The 20,091-nt window shown below is 53.2% G+C and overlaps 1 protein-coding gene across 5 annotated transcripts in view; it reads right to left on the bottom strand.

The window, feature by feature from the left end:
- Window positions 1-370: 370 nt before the first annotated feature.
- The window catches only part of DPP6 (dipeptidyl peptidase like 6), a 1,185,884-nt gene continuing 1,166,163 nt past the window's right edge, over window positions 371-20,091 (bottom strand). For all 5 annotated transcript variants that reach the window (XM_063641745.1, XM_055269771.2, XM_055269769.2 and 2 more), the window contains 7 exons: window positions 17,700-17,894; window positions 13,247-13,301; window positions 8,896-9,007; window positions 6,919-6,977; window positions 5,316-5,388; window positions 5,128-5,201; window positions 371-2,319 (listed from right to left, as the gene is read on the bottom strand). In XM_063641745.1, the coding sequence (XP_063497815.1) occupies window positions 2,173-2,319; window positions 5,128-5,201; window positions 5,316-5,388; window positions 6,919-6,977; window positions 8,896-9,007; window positions 13,247-13,301; window positions 17,700-17,894 (715 nt within the window). In that variant the 3' untranslated portion in view covers window positions 371-2,172. The remainder of the gene's footprint in view (window positions 2,320-5,127; window positions 5,202-5,315; window positions 5,389-6,918; window positions 6,978-8,895; window positions 9,008-13,246; window positions 13,302-17,699; window positions 17,895-20,091) is intronic.

Below are 20,091 nucleotides of genomic sequence, written 5' to 3'. Positions count from 1 at the left end.
AAACCCCATCTCTATAAAAAAAAAAAAATTAAAGTTTTCTAGTGGGCAATGCTATGGCTTCCACTGAGAATCAATTTCACTCTCGGGGTTAGGGAATAGCTCTGCGTCTCCACCCTAAGACTCCCAAGACAAAATTCTAATTTGTTTTCTTGGATTGATTTGGGGCTTTGATATATTCGACTGGTTGCGTCCTTCTCTATTACCCAGACTGCTGCGACCACGGATGCAACCTTCCTTTGGCGCACACCAGGCTCTTGAGGCCATGCATCCGTCTCGGGGGGGCCCAGTGGGTACTTTGAAAGTCTCCTGAAGCCTAGCACACTTTCTAAGGTGAGATGGTGGAGGATGAGCAAGAAAGGAACAATCCGAGTGGTAAAATAATGTTTTATTCCATGGATGAACAGACGCTACCATGCCACATCCCCACTTCCCTCCGACCAGATGTCGTGGCCAGAGCTGGCTTCCCCTTCCAGACCTAGCCGGCTTTGTAGTCGTTCAGGCCCATTGAAATAGCAAACGCACAGTCATGTAGCACTCGGATCGGTCCTGTTTGTCAGCACGTTGGTCCTTTCACAAATGGTGGTGAATCACCTTTAAAACACCCACTGATGGAGACCTTCCAATCACCCTAACTCTAACGGACGTTCAGAGCTCACGTGGATAAACCCAAAACCCCAAACACCAAAATGCAACAGGGATGCATCTCCTCTGCTGACGTGATGCCAAGGACACCCCCGCAGGGCTGGGAGCTGGAGAAGTCAGTCCTGACATTCAGCTTGTCCACAAGCTCAAAAGGAAATGACGGTAATGGATATATTTCAAACTAGCACTTCTAGAGTCCAGATCAGCCAGAGTGTCAGCATGCAGGCTCAACACGGGGTTAGCACTGGCGGGAGGAGGCTGGGTTGACTGCACAGAGGCCTGACACACATTGCTTCCTTTATATACAACAGAATGAAATATACACTGGGAACACCGGCCGCACATTTGGTGGGAGTGTATCTTACAAGGCTAACGTAGCACATCATCAACCTCCTGCTCGTGGCAGGAAGGTCACGGAGCCACCCCCACGATGGGAGAGGGATGCGCGCAGGCCCACAGAACCCTCAGGACTCCTGTGGCCCGAGCACACACAGCAGGCCTGCGGGAGCAGTTGACGCTTTGTCTTTTTTCTGTTTTTTTTTTTTTTTTTAAACCAAATGTCATGGGAAAGAGCTTGATACCGTACCAAGGAGGACAAGGATGGTTGTAAGGACGGATGTAAATAGACAGTGCACATCTACAGCCAAGCCCTAGCACAGCTCAGTGGGAGAGAGGTTTTATTTATGTATTTCTTTTAATGGGTACTATTGGCTGTCTTCCCCCTCAGTGTTTAGGGACGTCTCCAAGACGTCTGAAGACAACCTTGAGGAGCGAGCAGTTACTTCTGACTGCTTCTTCATCCAAACAAGAGCAAAGTCTACACGTGGACTGGAGAAAGGAAAGCAAAACAAGGCCAAACCCAAAACAGCGAAACAACCCCATGACGGAGACAGTGGAGCATCAGGTTAAAACCATAGAAAAATACGAGTTAATTCTATCAGGTTAACCATTAGCGTAGCTACAGTAAGACTCTGTACAGAAAAGGGTTTGTTTTCTTGTAGCCCCTCGCCCTGTTGAATGTCCTAATTACAGGAAGTAGCAAGCCCATATATGAACACGCACTGCTAAAACAATTGTGCTGTAACTGCTGTGTCCATGGCACTGTGACATGAGACAGGGTGTGATGCTGCTAACGGGAACCCAGAGGCTAGTGTGGGCGGGTCTCATGCTTCCGCTTGGTGGCTGGAATCTAGGGGCCGGTGTCCTGTGGGCTCGCGTGGGTTCTGCGGCCACTATGCTTTGCTCTGTTCCTTGGGGGTGGGGCCATGGTGTGCCGGTCTCTCGGGTGCCAGGAGGAGGCGCTGCTGCGGGGACAGAGTTGTCCCTGGTGCCATGGAGGCCGTGAGTGATGGCCCCGGGGAAGGAGCTTGTTTCCCAAGCAAAACTGCCTTCGGCATCCGAGACACACATGCTATGGAACACCCGGCCCCGCCCCGCCCCACCCCTCCGAGGGAAGAGGGAGGGCAAGGAAATCCCTCAGTTGCATCTGGTTATAGAAAGAGCCACGTTTGTGCTTAGAGCGACCTGAGGTTAGTCCTCCTCCTCGTCCTCTTTCGCTGTGACTGTCGGCAGTTTGTCCTGGATCCTGAAGCATTCCACGAAGAAGTTGATGATGGACCGGTACAGATGCTGTTTGAGGCTGGAGCTGGTAAAGTAATGGCTTTCGTCCGGGTAAATCTGCAAGGAAGGCACGGAGAAATTACTCTCCCAGGCACGCCCTCCCCATGGGACGGGAACGTACAGAAGGTGTGGAGCCTGGTGAAACCTGGGCCCCGTCCGGGGCTGGATTTTAGTTGATGAAGTGAGTTTCCTGACCATGCCACTCCTCATGGAAGTGCCTCTTCCTCCTGGGAGCTCTGCCTGGCTGTCGCAGTCAGAGGGGCGTCTCCCCTAGCGTGGACATGCACCACCCATTCATGAAGCCAACCAGCCTTCAAACACCGCCACTCCCCTGGTGCCTATCCCTCTCCAGGCACAGCAATGCTTAGTGGGAACTGGGTGAAAACATTGGGAAGCTCTTCATGCAACACTCTACAGTCCGGATCTGCTTGCTTGAATTTGCAACATGGATACAAGCTTGGGGACTACAGAGCCACAGCCCAAGTTTTCAGGGTGTCAGGCTCTGAAAAGAAATGGAAAGAATTTCATGCCTGTAATCCCAGTGCTTTGGGAGGCCGAGGTGGGTGGATCACTTGAGGTCAGGAGTTCGAGACCTGCCTGGCCAACAGTGGTAAAACCGCGTCTCTACTAAAAATACAAAAATTAGCCGGGCATGGTGGGGCGTGCCTGTAATCCCAGCTACTCGGGAGGCTGAGGTAGGAGAATCACTTGAACCCAGGAGGTGAAGGTTGCTGTAGCCGAGATCACGCCATTATGCTCCTATGCCCTCTCAGTTACACTCTGAGCATGGGAAACTCCCGTGGAAGGGCTGCATGCTGCCCTGGGTGCCCACGGGCCCGCCCCACAGATTTTGCGTCCTGTCTACTCACTCCCTGTGTGACGGTGGATGGGTAACTTGCCTGAGCCTCGGATTCCAGGTGTGTCGGGTGGGAATGATAATCGCAGTAGACTCCAGCTCATGACACTTTGTGAGAATTAAACAATCTTATAGCCATGACGTTCTTAGAACGAGGCCTGGAATGTAGGCTTGTTCAGTCCCAGATGCCAACAGGATGATGGCTAATTATTCTACTGCCAATGCAGTGATGCCACCATCTCCTAGGAGCACCGTGAACCATCTGTGCACATGCAGGGATTCAAAGCCTGCATCTTATTTTTTTCTTTTCTTTTTCAGACAGGGTCTCACTCTGTCACCCAGGCTGGAATGCCACGGTGTGACCATAGCTCACTGCAACCTCAACCTCCTGGGCTCAAGTGATTCTCCCATTTCAGCCTCCTGTGTAGCTGGGACGATAGGTACACATCAGTAGGTCCGGCTATTTTCTAAAAACTTTTTGTAGAGATGGGGTCTTACTCTGTTGCCCAGGCTGGTCTCAAACTCCTGAGCTCAAGTAATCCCCACACCTCAGCCTCCCAAAGTGCTGGGATTACAGGTGTGAGCCACTGCATCTGGCCCAAAACCTACATCTTTCTGTGACACTAGACTGCCTCTTCCTGCCTTCCTTGTATGTTTTTGGTGGGTGAAATTCATCTTTATTTTGAAGTATTTATTAATGCTGTCATTAGGCTTTGATATGTCATTAAAACATCAAGTAGTACAAGAGGGTAAGGGGCAAGAAGCTTTCTCCTCCTGCCTCAGGCCCCCGTCTCCCATGCTCTTACCTGGGGGCCGGGCCTGGCTCCAGATGCATGGGGTGTCTGTGAAGGCCTTTGCTATGCCCACATACATGTCCCTGGGTGGGTCCTGCTCCCTGATACCCGTGGAGCCTGCAGTGATGCAGGCTGCTCTGTACCTGGGGGGTTCAGCTGGCCCCATATCTTGGGGAGTTGCCCACATGAGCACATACAGATGGACCTTTGGAGCCTCCATGGTCAGTGTGCTTAACGCTGCCATGCAACTGCCACACTCACTATGAAAAAGTCTGAAATCGGAACGTCTTTCACAAGGAAACTCAAGTGTGGTGTAACCCCGTCCTGCCCCTCTTCATCCACACTAGGGTCCAGCTCCCTTCTGGCTGGAGCTCTCCCTGCCTGATCAAGGCCACATGTGGTCCCTCCCTCCCACAGGCAGGGGTGCTGGAGGCCAAGGCAATGGTCAGCCCAGGGCAGGAGCTCTCTGAGGGAGGCGGGGTGCCTGCCTGTCATTTGTCCCCAAGGAGCTCTCCCATTCATGTTGGACCTGAAGAGACCATTGGGTCATACCTGTTCCACCAAATGAGCAGAGGGCAGGAAGGAAATGGCAGAAGTTTCCAGAGACAGCCCTGTGCATTGCTGGGAAGAGATCCCAGGTATGGGGCTGCTGGGTCAGCACTTGATGCTGTTGTGGAAGGGCCATGGATTGGTTGTGGGAAAGTGAGTTCAGTTCTGGGAAGAGCACCCCTCTTTCGCTACTGCCCAGCGACAGATGCCCCCAGGACATCCTGCCAGTGCGTAGTAATGTGTGGTGTTGTTCAGAGGGAAGCAGTGGGGCAAGGCTCAGGGCCCGCCTGCACCACTCTCACTAACCCAGAACAACAGTCCCACTCCCCACACCGGGATAGTCCCAGCCACACTGCTGGGTGGGGCGGGTGCTGCCTTGGTTCTTCTCACTGCCCAGGGGAGGGAGCGGGACTGGGGTGGGAGTATGGGGTGATGGTTGTCCTAAAGGGATTTAAACCTGACTGAAGTACAGAGCAGAGCTATCATTAATTATAAGAAAACGTTGAGCACGTGCTGATTTTCCAACCTGCTGGGACCCTGCTCATCACCGCCCACCACAGCACAGGCGTGTCTGCGCATTAGAAGGCCCTGAACACCCATCAGGTCTTTCTCCATGAAAGGAATGTCTTGCTCCAGGTTCAAAACAGAGTAACATGCATACTGTACCTGTAAGCTGTAATTAGCCTTTCCCCGAATTAGTTGTGTAATGAGTTCTGCTGTGTGCTGGAAATGAATTTTTTCTGTTCAAAAAAAAAAAAAAAAAAAAGAGAGGAAGACATTTGTTAAAACTCATGGGGCCATCAAGGAGGAGGCTCTTACCAGATACGTGGTGAATTCACGTTTTCAGTCCTTACCATCGGCAGTGGGATGAATGATCAGGAACTGCTGTTCTTCCAGCGTGGACACTCGATGGGCTACCTTGGTCATCTGCACATGCGGGGGCAAGGGGACAGTTAGGGGGCTGCACTGCAGGGAGCCAGGTGTTCTGCTTGGAAACCTGACTGAGAAGGTAGGTGAAGTGTATTGAAAACACTAAGTTCCCGGAGAATCGGGATGCCTTATATCTGCAAAGAAATGCAGGGCAGATCTCAGAAGCCCAGTGATATGGTTTGACTCTGTGTTCCCACCCAAATCTCATCTTGTAGCTCCCATAATTCCCTCGAGTGGTGGGAGGGACCCAGTGGGAGATGAAGGAATCATGAGGGCGGGTCTTTCCTGTGCTGTTCTCATGATAGTGAATAAATCTCACCAGAGCTGATGACTTTATAAGGCAGAGTTTCCCTGCATACGCTTTCTCTTTGCCTGCTGCCATTTATGTAAGATGTGACCAGCTCCTCCTTGCCTTCAGCCGTGATTGTGAGGCTTCCCCAGCCACGTGGAACTGTTAAGTTCTCCACTAAACCTATTTCCTTTGTAAATTGCCCAGTCTCGGGTATGTCTTTATCAGCAGCATGAAAACAGACTAATACACCACACCCAGCTTTCCCCCACATTAACTCCCTTTTTGGAAGAGGAGGGGGTGGAAGAGAAGAATAGAAAAAGGAAGAGTTTCCTCCAACTCCAGGTAGCCTCAGAGGGGCATCATTTCCCCTGGAGCTACAGGGAGCTGACTCCCTGGACGGACTCAGTTCCTTTGTCCAAGTTTCCACTCTGAAAACGCAGTGCTGCCTCGGCCGGGAGCTCTGGCCTCCCTCCCTGCACACAGCTGGAGAAACGCCGTGTCTGACAGCTGCACCAAATCAACAGGTCTGACTCAGGAGGTCGCATCAGAGAGGTTTTCTGCTCCTCAGTCAAGAGCTCACTCTGGGGCCAGGCGTGGTGGTTCACACCTGTAATCCCAGCACTTTGGGAGGCTGAGGCGGGTGGATCACCTGAGGTCAGGAGTTCGAGACCAGCCTGACCAACATGGTGAAACCCCTGTCTCTACTAAAAATACAAAAATTAGCTGGGCATGGCAGGGTGTGTCTGTAATCCAAGCTACTTGGAAGGCTGAGACAGGAGAATTGCTTGAACCTGGGAGGCAGAGGTTGCAGTGAGCCGAGATCGTGCCACTACACTCTAGCCTGGGCGATGGAGCAAGACTCCATCTCAAAAAAAAAAAAAAGCTCACTCTCCCCCAGCAGCACAGCTCTGGCTGTAGGGAGAGCCAGGAGTCCTGTGCACGTCAGGTATCCATGGACGCTGGGACTGACTCCCCCATCAAATATCCTCTTACTTTCTTCCTCATCCCTCAAGTTCTATAATGGGAAATCAGGTGGAACCCAGAGAGGCCATGTTAACCTCAATCCACAGTGTGGTAGAAGGATCCTTTGGAGGTTTCTGAGTGGGCTTTGGTGCTGGTGAGGGAGAAGCACGAGGCAGGGGAAGGCAGAGTGGGCCATACAGCCAGGGCAGGCTTGGGGACTGTGGCAGAGGCTGACTGGTCTCATCACATTCTCTAGTTGTGCCCATACATACCTCGTACGCTCTGTTGTCAAGTCCGTGGAGGCCCAAGTACCTCTCAGAAAACGCAGAGGCTGCACGGAAGCAAAGGGAGGGAGGTTACCTCTGGCTTCGAGGCCCTGTGAGCGCAGCCCCCAAACTCTAGGGAGGACCCTGGGCCGGGTGCAGGGTGGGGGCTCAGGCTCATTCCCACTTGCCTGGCAGATTGTTGGTTTTTTAAAAACACCACCGAAATCATTTGGCTCTTTACCTGGGGCATCAGGCGGTACAACGGGAACCTTAATGTGTGTGAGTGCCGGTGTTGCAATTTTCATCAGCACCGCAGAACCTTAAGCAAAACCCAGATAATCTGATTCCTAAATAAATAGGATAACCTTCTCCTTCAACACTCAGGAAGGGCGTGGGTGGTAAGAGAGCATGTTTCCATCAAGATTTACTTATTTTTTGAAAAGTCCAGGCACATGCCTGCTCTTGGTTCTGCATGAGGCCCTGCAGTCAGCTGGGTGACAGGAGGAGTGTCAGGGGCTTCTCCCAGGGCTGAGGGTGGAAAGGGCTCGCACAGTGCCCCCGGCCTGCAGGGTAAGCTTGAGGGCGCCCAGGAGACAATGAAGAGGACTGGCTGGTTTTGGGCACAGTGACCCATCAAGACACGATGGCAGCTTTTATGTGCATTTGAATCAGACCATCTGATTCAGATTTATGTGCATTTGAATCAGACAAATCTGAAACAGCATGATGAAACAAAGTCTCACTCAATTTGAAGATGCCACCCGCATTCCCGAGGGAAAATTCCTCTTAACATGATTCACATTTTGGACCAGGAGAGTTCCCGTATGAGTTGGAATTTGCACTGGAGCGAGCCCGTTGTGAAGGTGTCGGGAGACTTGGCTGTACCAGCCAGGAGGCTGCTGGGCCCACCGTGGTCCCTGCCTTGCTGGGTGGTGTCTACATGGCTCGGCCAGCACAGCAGGGCTGGGGCTAGATGTGGCAGTGGGGGCTGGACTGGTTCCTCTAACCCGCAGGGAATGTCAGGCTCTGGCAGGGCTGCGGTGGACCAGCAGCAGGAAGCCCCCTCCGTTTCCACCTCACTTGCCAGCGCTGCTTAGGGTGGGGACAGCTGGAGCAAACAGCCTGGCTGCCGCGGAGCCCTGACCTGAATGCAAGGTCTCGGAGCCACAGAAAAGACCTCTCTGTACAGCCTAAGAAATGGGTTCAGGTCACAGAGCCACTCCCATTCAGAGAAAAAGGGTTAAGTGACCATAAGGAGGAGAATGTGGGAGCCAGGAATCCCCAAACACAGCAAAGCCCTTCTGTGCCTGGACAGAGGTCGGGTGCCCACACCTGGGTGGGCTCATCTCCATCTGGTCCCCACAGCAGGTCACCCTGACAGCCTGACCCCATCTCTGCCTTGTGCCCATGGAGAGTCATACTCTCTGAGGACAGGTGCTGGCCAGGTGCCATTTGCATGGCCAGGGAGACAGGAAGGCAGAGCTGAGCCACGTGGACCTCTGTTGAATCGCTCTGTGGTAGCAATTCCCTCCCAACCATCCCTTCCTTATCTGGTAACACCTGCCCACCAAATACCCATGCCCAGGCCTAGAACTCAGGGCAGGGCCCTGCCTGGATTCTGGGAGCAGAGAAGGAGGGCGGCCCGGCAGGGCCTGTGGCACCTGCTCTCCTCATGCGCACCCTGGCTTCCTCGCCCCCACTGCTGCCATCGGAGTACTAGCTGTTTCCAACTCGTGGTCTTCTTCATGGGGATGTGATTTGTAGGCATCTGGGGATTGACCACTTTCATTCAAAACATATCACCTGAGACCCTTCCCTCTCCTTCCCCGGGTTCTTCCATCAGCCCAAGGTGGTGACTGTGGCCTGGAGGCGCCTGTGGTTAGAGGGACGGTGGTGCTGAAGGGAGGGCTGTGGGGCCATGCCCGCAGGGGGCGGGGCGGGGCGGGGGCGGGGCCCGGCACTTCCTCCCGCAGGGCTATTTACCATAGAGCTTGAAGTCTGTTATTGGAGAGAGAGCAGAGCCGCAGGTGAACGTCTGGCCTTGATTTTCTCCCTTTGCTGGGAGGATGTAGGTGCTCAGGTAGCCACCGTAATCCTGGAGAGAGCGCAGAGAGAAGACAGTTAGGAGTCCTGGCGGTAACTCAGCATGAAGCAGCCTGGGGCAGGGAGACAGCCCCAGAACAGCCAGTTCCATGCAGGTTCTCTCTTTTTACAAAATGTGTCACTTGGAAAGTTGTTCACGGGGCAGGAATAAGAGATGAAAAGCAAACTCCCTTCCAACTCAGCATTATGCGATGTGCGCCTTCTCCGCTTCTGGGCCTTGGTGTCAAGGGACGTGAGGATGAAATGCGACGGCGAATTGGAAAGGCAAGTGTGGACTGCGCAAGCGTAAGGTGCTGTCCTTCAGGCTCAGCGTCTCTCTACGGCATTTCTTGCCGCCTCCCCTTGTCTGTGGGTGAGGCCAAGCCACTGCACGCGATTCTGAGGGAGGGGTCAACAAGTGGCTTAGGGCGCAGGTCCTGGTCTGCACCTGCTCAGCACAAGGCCGACATGAGACGGACGCTCCCAGGTGTTCTGTATTCAGGTAAGTCCTAGATTCCTGGCCTTCCCTGCTCTCGGTGGGGATGAGGAAGCCGTACTGCAGTGCAGGCCTCCCCGGAGAAGAGCGCTGCCTTCTTGCCTGCTTGGTGCCTTCAAGGCTGGATGCTCAGAAGAGCCGCAGCCTCCAAAGGGAAGACCCCGAGGGAACCAGGGGACAGCAAGTTACTGTGTCAGGTATGTGTGAGAGAGCATGTGACAGCGTGTGTGTGAATGTGTGTGAGTATATGGGTGTGTGTGTGATGTGTGTGTATAAACGTGTGAACATGTGCATGGGTGTATGTATGTCTATAAGCACATGTGTGAGCATGTGTAATCTTGTGTGTGCATGTACATGTATGTGACAGCATGTGTGTATGTGAGCATGTGTATATGCCTTGTGAGCATGTGTGTATGAGTATGTGTGTAAACTTGTGCAAGCCTGTGTATGTGTGATCATGTGTGCCTGTGTGTGAGCATGTGTGTGTGCATGTGAGTGTGTATATGCATGAGCATGTATGTGTGAGAGCATGTGTATGAGCGTGTGTGAACATGTGTGTATGTGTATGTAGTTGTGTATGTATGTGAGCATGTGTATGTAATTGTGTGTGAGTATGTGTGTATGGGTGAGCATGTGTGTGAGCATGTGTGCGTGTGTGAACATGTGAGTGTGAACATGTATATGTGAGCATGTGTATGTAATCGTGTGTGAGCATGTGTGTGTGAGCATGTTTATGTAATTCTGTGTGATTGTGTGTGTGTGAGCATGTGTATGTGTATGTAATTGTGTGTGTGACCATGTGTGTATGTGTGAGCATGTGTATGTAATCGTGTGAGCATGTGTGTGTATGGGTGAGCAGGTGTATGTAATCGTATGTGTGTGAGCATGTGTCTGTATGTGTGAGTAGGTGTATGTAATCGTGTGTGAGCATGTATATGTGTGATCATGTGTATGTAATTGTGTGTGTGAGCATTGTATGTGTGAGCAGGTGTATGTAATCATGTATATGTGAGCAGGTGTATGTAATCTGTGTGTGTGAGCATGTGTGAGCATGTGTATGTAATTGTGTGTGAGCATGTGTGTGTATGTGTGAGTAGGTGTATGTAATTTGAGTAGGTGTATGTAATGAGTAGGAGCATGTGTATGTGTGAGTAGGTGTATGTGTGAGTAGGTGTGTGTGAGTAGGTGTATGTGTGAGCATGTGTATGTAATTTGTGTGAGCATGTGTGTATGTGTGAGCAAGCAGGTGTATGGATGAGCATGTGTATGTGTGAGCATGTGTGTGAGCAGGTGTATGTGTGAGCATGTGTGTGAGCAGGTGTATGTGTGAGCATGTGTATGGGTGGGCATGTGTATGTGTGACCATGTGTATGGGTGGGCATGTGTATGTGTGAGCATGTGTGAGAGCAGGTGTATGGGTGAGCATGTGTGTGAGCAGGTGTATGGGTGAGCATGTGTGTGAGCAGGTGTATGTGTGAGCATGTGTGTGAGCAGGTGTATGTGTGAACATGTGTATGGGTGGGCATGTGTATGTGTGAGAGCAGGTATATGTGTGAGCATGTGTATGGGTGGACATGTGTATGTGTGAGCATGTGTGAGAGCAGGTGTATGTGTGAGCATGTGTATGGGTGGGCATGTGTATGTGTGAGCATGTGTGAGAGCAGGTGTATGGGTGAGCATGTGTGTGAATGTGTGAGCATGTGTATGGGTGAGCATGCATGTGTATGTGAGTCTGTGAGCATGCGTGTTGGTGGGAGTGTGGAGTGTAGAGAACCCAGGTGCCTGACTGAGACCGTGAAGTGCAGGTCATGCCAAACTCCCCCAAGATCAACCATTTGTGACCTGTATGATCGTTCCGGTGTGTTCCTTTAATAGGGCAGGGGCACCTTGTCTAATGACAATGAAAGAGGATTTTCATTTCCTGATAAACAATATTTATTGTCAGTGAACTCCACACGTCCTTACTTGTCATTCTTCGTTTTCTTTAAATCTCATTTTCCTGCAGGGCCACGCGGCCTGCTCTGGTTTAAATGAGAGAAGGGCAATCTTCTGCAGGGGGGATTTTCGGTGTTGGGGGAAACCTGCAGAACATAACGCACAGGTGCCCCCTTGCTCTCCAGGTCACCTCTGGGTGCAGGGTGGCTGCTGCTCCCCTGGGCTTTGTGTCCCAGGTCCTGCGATGCCTGACAAAGGCTGCCGCTGGATCACTGGGGCACATGCGAGGGGGAAACAGAATGGACAGGCCGCAACATGCCAAGCCACTAAAAGGATTGATGCTTTATTCTTCAGAGGAGAAATACCAGTGTGCGGTCTACGGACCTCTATCTAAGGCTTGTTAAAACAAAACAGAGATGCTCATGCTCTGGAAGGAGGCCCGGGATCCACTGGGCAGGATGGCAGAGGAAAGATCCCCAGCACGGAGCTCGGACACGTGTCCTCGGAGGAGCTGAGTGCGGGGGTACAGGGTGTGGGGGTGCATCAGTTGTGCTCTGACAGGTGCACGGGGTCCCCTTTCCCTTTGGCACCTCGGCTGCCTGTGCTTCTGGACCAACTACCTGTTGAGAAAGCCTCTCTGTGTCCAGAAGTGAACTATGAAAGGCCCTGAGTGGGTGGACTATATGGAAGGCACAGGAAGGAGGCCAGGCCCTCAGGAGTGGCAACCATGTGCATTTGGGGCAGAGTGAGGACTGGAAAAGACTGACCACGGCCCAGGCTCCCTGCCTTTCAGCTGCCAGTCTGCTGGGAAGTCACTTCCATGAGGGTGGGGAGAGGTGATGGCTACTGACACTCAAGTTACACCTCCCAATGATCCAGTGGCTTCAGATGCCTGGAATGCACCTCTAGGGCTCTGTGCCCGGGCTCTGAACGAGAAGCCACCGGCTCTCCTCCTGACCGCCTCTCCTCCAGCAGGTAAGGAGGAGGTGTGGGAGGGCTCCTGCCTCCCCTGCTCCCGGGAGCAGCCCACAGGGCAGGGCTGGGTCTCCAGCGCGTGCTGGGCTCTGAGGTTTTGGAGGCGATGACGTAAGAGGCACTGTGCTGATTACTTGTCCAAGCCTTCACCTGCGGGGGTGTCACGGCAAGGCCTTCTCTGCAGGACCTGTGCTGAGGGTCATTCTCAGAGGGAAGATGGGTCTATGCCGAACCATCTGTGTGCTGGCCTTCTTGAGATCAAGGCCCCAGGTCTAGGCTAAGGAGAATGAGGGGCCATGTACCAGGGCCCTAGTAGGTGGCCCTAACTCCAAACCGTGGGCCTCAGCTACAGCTGAGCTGTCCCAGGCTACAGCCTTCTGACAAGGGCCACCAGGTGGGAGCGGCTCTGGTTTGAGAGTTCACTGCGCGACCCTCCCCACACCTGTGCTTCCGTCTAGGTAGACGTGGTAATTAACGTTGTTACTCCACATCAAGAAATCCAGAAATAGATTCCTGCTTCCCTTCTTTCCTGGCTACCATGCCAAGAGCTACAGCAGGCGGATGGGAGAAAAGTCATTAGGAATGTATTAGAGCTCTCCTGCAGGGAACTGGCTCCCCTTCTCTTTCCTTCCAGATAATGTAAAAAGAAACTTAGAAAAATGAGCTGATCAAATGAAACCTCCCACGGCTGGAATCACTAAGCACCCAGGCTCTTGATTTAAGAAAAATAATCACTTGCTCACCAGCAGATCACAGACGTTCTCAATAAATTAGGATTAGACCTGGGTAATGGTGCAGGCCACATTGGAACTGTGGGGTGTTCAGACCAGGGTGGCGCAGACTCACCTTCCCGAACACGGCCACGCGCGTCCTGTCAATGTACTGCTCCTTCAGCATCGTCCTGTGAGGTCGAAGAGGGGAGAGAGGGTTCAGTGCACATCCTGCTGGCACTTTGTCTCCCTGTGGCCCAGAGCCATGTTTTCCATCCATTTCAAGGATGAAAACCCCTCTTCAAATAAAAAGCAACCTTAGCATTCCAATATAATTATTTATTGCTTTTATTTAGTGCCAAGTCAGTATGTTCACATTAAAAACTCAGAGCACCCTTGCAATAACTCTGTAGCACTTCCAGGTATAGAAGCTTCTCGACTGCAAGCTGTTAATCCACAGCCGCAGAGCCCCCCTGTTGCATGGGGTCCATCTGCTGCTATTGGGCCCCCACGCAGAGCCTGCGACTCCAAGCACGTGGGCTCTGGGACGAGCCTTACGGGTCGGCAGGGATGTATGGAGCTCTGGTTCTATGCTTCTGGGCTCAGAGTCAAGCCAGTGAGACCCCATTCCCACCTGCACAGCCTTCTGTTCCCAGTTCCTGGGAGGAGGCCTCTGTCTTGTACCTGTTTGGCCATAGAGGGATTCTTCCCATGAGCTTCCTGCTACGGCCCAGCCTTGGCAGCAACCGCGTGGTGCTCTGGGCCTCAGTGCTCTGGGTCCCTGCCTCACCCTTGCTGGGACCTCACCCTGCACTGTGGTCTTCTGCTTCCCCCACCAAGTGGCTGGGGTCCTTCTGGTTTCTGGACCTCAACCAGCAGCAGGACGCCTGCAGGCTGTGGGCTTGTTGCTTGTTAGATGGAAATTATTGTCTGTCTCGATTTTACCTCAAGCCAAGCCATAATATCAAGTGTGGAGTTAGAGATACTTTTAGACATTTTCTAGTAAAGAGGAGAAAATATAATTTCTTTTCTCAACCCTTATGAGCTCCTGGTCGAGACACTGTCACTGTCCTGAAAATGAAAGTCAGATGAACAAGAGGAAAACCAGAAGAGGTTTCCTGGCGTGCGCTGTGTCATCCACGTGGCAGGGGCCTTGGTTCCAGGGCCTCCTCTCAAGGCAGTGGCTTAGGGGCCCTGTTTACACAGTATTTTAACAAAGAGCCATAACTCTCAGCATAGTGACCAGGCAAAGGAGGGAGCAGCTCCAGTCTTTTATTTATTTATGGGTTTTTTTTGAGACGGAGTTCATTGCCCCAGCTGGAGTGCAGTGGCGCGATCTTGGCTCACCGCAACCTCTGCCTCCCAGGTTCAAGCGATTCTCCTGCCTCAGCCTCCTGAGTAGCTGGGATTACACCTGGCTAATTTTTGTGTTTTTAATAGAGAAGGGGTTTCACCATGCTGGCCAGCTGGTCTTGATTGAACTCCTGGCCTCAGGTGATCCGCCCACCTGGGCCTCCCAAAGTGCTGGGATTACAGGCGTGAGCCACCACGCCTGGCCTCCAGTCTTTTAAAAGGAGGGAACCTGTGAGAAGGCAGTGCAATCTGCCCCCAGAGCCCCTGGCAACAGCTGGGGCCCTCTCTGGGCTGGTGAGCAGGTGCCGTCCCCAGGAAGGAAGGATGGATGTCCTGGCGTCTGGCAAATGGGTGGAGGCAGAGAGTCGCTGCGTTTTCAGTGTCTTTCACTTAGCAGGTCTCAATATTTGGGGGATAATTATTTTGGCTTCCTCCACTAGCTACGTGAAGAAATGAATACATAACAATGAGGCATTTCTGTTGTTCCTTAGCACGTGGCCCAGGGTGTCTGTGTGTGTACACACGAGCACACAGGACCCAAAAGAAAAGATGGTGAAGAAAATCACAAGTCGAGCCCAGAGACAACCCGTCTCCAGGAGGCAGGAGCCCACTGGCCCTAGCCGGGTTTACACAGCTGCCCGCCGCCTTCCACAGCTCATCTCAGCTGCTCGTGGGAGGCTGGCCCTGTGGGCTCTGGTGAGGATACGGTGGCGGTGGACGGGGGAACTGTGGGAGTGGGAGGAGTCAGGCTAATGCATCGGCCTCCTGATTTTAGGTTTCTGATCAAACTGGGCTATTTCTTTCTGATGAATGAAAATGCAGACCTCGTTCCTAGGGAGAGCTGAGGGAGGCTTTCTATGGCTTGGCGCCACCGGGCATCAGCTTCCTAAGAAAGTCTGTGCCTTGGCAGCGGCTCTAAGCTTTGCCGTTGCCCACGCGCTCCCGTTCTTCGAGCTTCGGTGGTTCAGGAGTTGGCATTATTGACTCTTTTTCCAGAACAGGCTTTGCCTTGTTTTGAAACAGATGGTTGGGCCCCTTCCTTCTTTTTAGGGCACGACGCGTGTGTGAAACACCTTTGCCCTCTGATTCCTGTGCTCTTCGGGGAAGATGCCAGGCAGAGCCAAGTGTCAAAGGGGAGCCTGAGGGTGCTGCGACCTTCCGCTGGGCCTGGCCTTGATGGCGGGGAGGCCCCGGGCTTCCGAACCTCCCTGGGAGGAGATAGAGCAGATGGGGCGAGGAAAGAGCAGGAGATGGCGGGGGAAGCCACGCACAAGTGGAAAAGACCCAAAGGAGGGGGTCCAGGAAGCCAGGAGAGCCCTCAAGCCCCTACCCAGGAAGCCAGGCCCACTCCACTCCAGAGCGCAGCCTGGGCCGGCTTCCGTGTCCTGGGAGTCCTCTGTGGCTGGCACTGCCCGCTGCTGACCCAGCAGCCACCCACCCATCCTCCTTCCACACTGAACCCCAGCATTCCCTTGTCACCCCATGTCCTCTGCTCAGAGGCTGGCCCCACACTGGTGTCAGGCAGACCCACTTGGTCTCTGGGGAGCTGCCTGCACCTGTCTCACTGGTGGCAGGTTCTGGAATGGGCAGGGGAGGGCCAGGGAGATGGAAGGAGGGGCTTGCTGTCTGCTTCTGAGGAGACTTCCTTCCTTTCTGGAAGTTTCTAAAAGTGGTTCCCTCCCCAAGCTGCTGGAGGTAGATGAAGAAGCATGGAGCCAGGTGCTACTGAGGGCCATCCCGTGACCTGAGGGCTCGGCTTAGGATGAGACCATCATGGCTGGCTGGGCGGAGAGACAGAGAGAGCCTGGGTCTTCTGTTGGTGTCTGGATTCATCAACCCTAAGGCCTGGCATCCCTGTGTCTTTCGTAGCCAATATAGTTCCTTATTTGAGGTGTGTGTGTGTGTGTGTGTGTGTGTGCACGCACATGTGTTGTTGTAGTCACTGACTTCCAGGCAAAGGCATCCTGGCAGACGCTCCTTCCCGGAGTATCTGAGTCCTGAGAGCTCTCCCGCTCTGTATTTCCCACCTGCAGCACGGGGTTCTGAAGCAACTGCTTTGTCTGCCATCACCTAGCTCATAGCTCCCTGGGGGAGGAGCGGGGCCATTCATTCACACACTCATTGTTTTCCATTGAAAGACCATTTACTGAGTACATACCAGGGGCCATCAATCTTTTTCAAAATCAGAAGAAATGTTTTGAAAGTCAGTTGAGTAAAAATTTCCAAACGCACAAAGCACCCTGGTATAATAGGTACAGAGATGTCAGGTTTCCTATCATCCTCCAGTCAATAAACGTGTACTGAGCTGGGCTCTGTGTTCCACCCTCCTCACGTGCCCGGGCCCAGCCTCACGCTCTCCGGCCCATGACGGTGATGATCATGGTCACGGCGGGGGTCCCTGGTAGGTGCGCTTCTCCCTGCCTTCTTGTCATTCCCAGAACCTGAGTCCGCAGTCTGCTGAGTTGTTCCTGCAGCATCTCTAAGGGGTGAAGTTAGAGTAAGCGCTGCAGTCCTCTGTGCCATCAGACTGTGAAAACTGCTTCTACAAAATGAGCCTGAAGGCCAGCTGCAGCCTGGCACAGTGTCTTGATGTCTTTTTTTATTTCCAGTGCAACAATAAGATTCAAGAAGTCATTTGGAGCATCGGCCCCTTGGTGCTAAGCCTCCTTTTGTTTTCTGTGATGTTGGTTGTTCTTGCTGAGTCAGTGATAGGGATGCACAGGAATGACAGAACAAAAGCCTGCCCTTCCTCAGAGCCGGGGAGGGCATTCTGGCCCCACCTGGATGTGCATGGAGGTCCTGCTCTGAGTAACGAGGGTGACCCATTTCCATGGATCCAGCCCCATTCATATTCCTTCCCTTTTTCTGTCCTTCCTTCGTGATCTCTTCTCTCCTCCCCTTGGGATAATTGGCAAAGACACACATGGACACTGGCCCGGGTCAGTGACCACAGCGCAGAAAAGCCAAGCAGACCCAACTGGCGATTTCTAGCCCCTTGTTTTAGTCAACAATCTACCCTGCAGTGGGAAAACTAGTTATAAACGTCCCTAGAAGAAGATTCCTAACAGTGTCCTTTGAAACTCGCTTTGGAATGGCCAAGAGATTTTAGGCAAGAGCAAATTGCATGCAAAATGTGTGCACGGAGAAAAAGCATTCCCGCGCTGTGACTGCGGCGCTGCCCCCATGAGGAGCCCCGTCCCCTCCCGGCCTCTCCTGCTTCCAGGGCGGGTGCTCACCGCACGGCCTCCATCTGGTCCTTCTCCTCCAGCAAACCTAGCCGCCGCCTCACTTCGTGCAGGAGTTTGGTCCCTTGGAAGCCACTGCCGCGGCCGTCACACTTCACCACCACCGCACCGTGGCTGCTCACCATCACCGTCTCCCAGCTCACCTCGAACTTCTCAGCCACGCTCTGGCTCCCCGGGGTGCCATCCCTGGAAAGAGAGGCCCGGGCTCAGCAGGCCTGCTGCGTGGTGGGTGGCGGCTCGTCTAGCAGCTGCCACGTCAGATGACCCCCGTAAGGGATTTTACCCGTGACCCGGCTGCCACACGCTCAACTCCACACCCCAGATTCTGCTGCCCCGGGCAGGTGAGCCAGGTGTTATCCACACCCCATAAGGCGAGGAGGAAGAGGAGACCTCCAAGAACCTAGGGCACCCAGGGCCATCCCTAAACACACTGGCACTGTCAGGGACGGCCACCAAAGGGCATCTATTTGGTGAGGGAAACAATACAAGTCCTCCCACCTTCTCCCTGTGGGGACTTTCCCTCCATGGCAAGAAGGTTTCTCTTTCCTGGGTTCTAGATGCCCCTCAGTACCCATCACAAGTGACAAGGCTGCGCTGACTCCAGCCACATCCCTGGCTTGAAGACGTGGTCTGTCTCTTGTTAAGTTGGAAGTAACAGCAAACCCGCCATATGGGTGGCCTTTCTCCCTCCCTCTCTTCGGGGGTCGAAGAGCCTTTGGCTCTGGGCAGTGTGGCCTCCGACCTGGGCTGGTGGCTCCCACTGTGCTCTCCTCCCAGCTCCTCATTTGCTAGCCCGGCACTGCTGGCTGAAGGGCATCCATGGTGGGGCATTTGGACCATGGTATTCGACCAGTGCCACAAACAGGGCTGTTTTCTTTTTCCTCAAACAGGGCTGTTCCCTCGCTCCTTCCCTCCCTCCCTGCTTCCCTCCCTCCCTCCCCTCCTTCTTTCCTTCTCTCTCTCTTTCTTTTCTTTTCTTCTTTTTTTGCTTTTGTTTGAGACAGGGTCTCACTCTGTCAGCCAGGCTGGAGTGCAGTGGCACAATCTTGGTTCACTGCAGCCTTGACCTCTGGGGCTCAAGCAATCCTCCCACTTTTGCCTTCCGAATAGCTGAGACCACAGGCATGTGCCACCATGCCTGGCTAATTAAAAGAAAAATCTGTTAATCTGTAGAGATGGGGTCTTGCTATGTTGCCCAGGCTGGCAACAGGGCCATTTTCTACGCAGGACTGGTTGTTCCTCATTGACCAGCATATTCATGGGTGTGGGGAGGTTTTTAAGTGATTTTCCCACTTGCCGGGAAAAGGATGAACAGGAGAGAGAAAGTCAACCCCACGTCCAGCCTGCCTCCTTGGAACAGCAACAGGGAGCAGTGCCCCTCCTGAGAGTGGATCCAGCCAGGTGACTGCTCCGGCCACCAGCACTCTCCCTGCTGTCCGCCAAGGACTGAGGAGTGGGCGGGGCCGCGGGGGCGGGAGGAGCGGGCCAGGAGCGGCGCGCTGGAGTGCTGCGTGCTTAGGGTCCTGGTCAGTCATGGCGCCGCTCTATGTCCACTGTGCGTTTGTTTTCTTTTGGATTTTTTTAATCTGAAGCAGGGACTTAGGGACTCCAGATCTCCTTGCTATCACATTTGATGTCATAGCGAGAAACAAACAGAAAGACACAACCTCCAAGGCAAGCTAGCAAGGCCAGAGCGAGTGTGCACCCAGGGGGTGGGGCTGCTGGCCAGTCCCGTCCGAGCTTAGCGGAGCTCAGCTGTCTCCACCGGGCATGACCACTTTTCCCTCTGAAGGGAAAGTGAATCGTCTTGTAAACGGAAAAGCTTTTGGGGATTTCCTTTAAGATCACTGAAGAAGCCAGTGTACGGGGGAAGAAAGCTGGTTTGGAAGTCGTTAGCATCCTGGAGAAAGTGGGGAAAATCTGGTTTAGTAAGAGAAAGGAGGCAGGAAATGCGTGTGGTGTGTGCACGTGTGTGGGTGTGTGGGTCTGTGTGTGGGTGTGGGTGTGGATAGATGTGTGCATGTGTGCATGTGAGTGTGTATACACATATGTGTGCATATGGGTGTGCGTATGTGTGTGCTGCATGTGGGTCCGTATGCACACCTGTGTGTATGTGTGTGCATGTGTGTATGTGGGTGTGTATGTGTGCATGTGGGTATGCATATGTGTGTGCTTATGCATGCAGGTGTGTGTGTGCATGTGTGTGTGCATCTGTGTGTGTGCATGTGTGCACATGTGGGTGTGTGTGCATGTGTGTGTGCCCATGTGTGTGGGTGCGTGTGTGTGCATGTGTGTGTGCATATGGGTGTGTGTGCCTGTGGGTATGTGTATGTGTGTGCATGTGCGTGTGTGGATGCATGTGTGTGCGTGCATGTGTGCACAT

Source organism: Symphalangus syndactylus, chromosome 6 (assembly GCF_028878055.3).
Source record: "Symphalangus syndactylus isolate Jambi chromosome 6, NHGRI_mSymSyn1-v2.1_pri, whole genome shotgun sequence".
NCBI lineage: Eukaryota > Metazoa > Chordata > Mammalia > Primates > Hylobatidae > Symphalangus > Symphalangus syndactylus.
The sequence above is the reverse complement of the archived record's forward strand: the minus strand, read 5'-3'. Positions and strand labels throughout refer to the sequence as shown.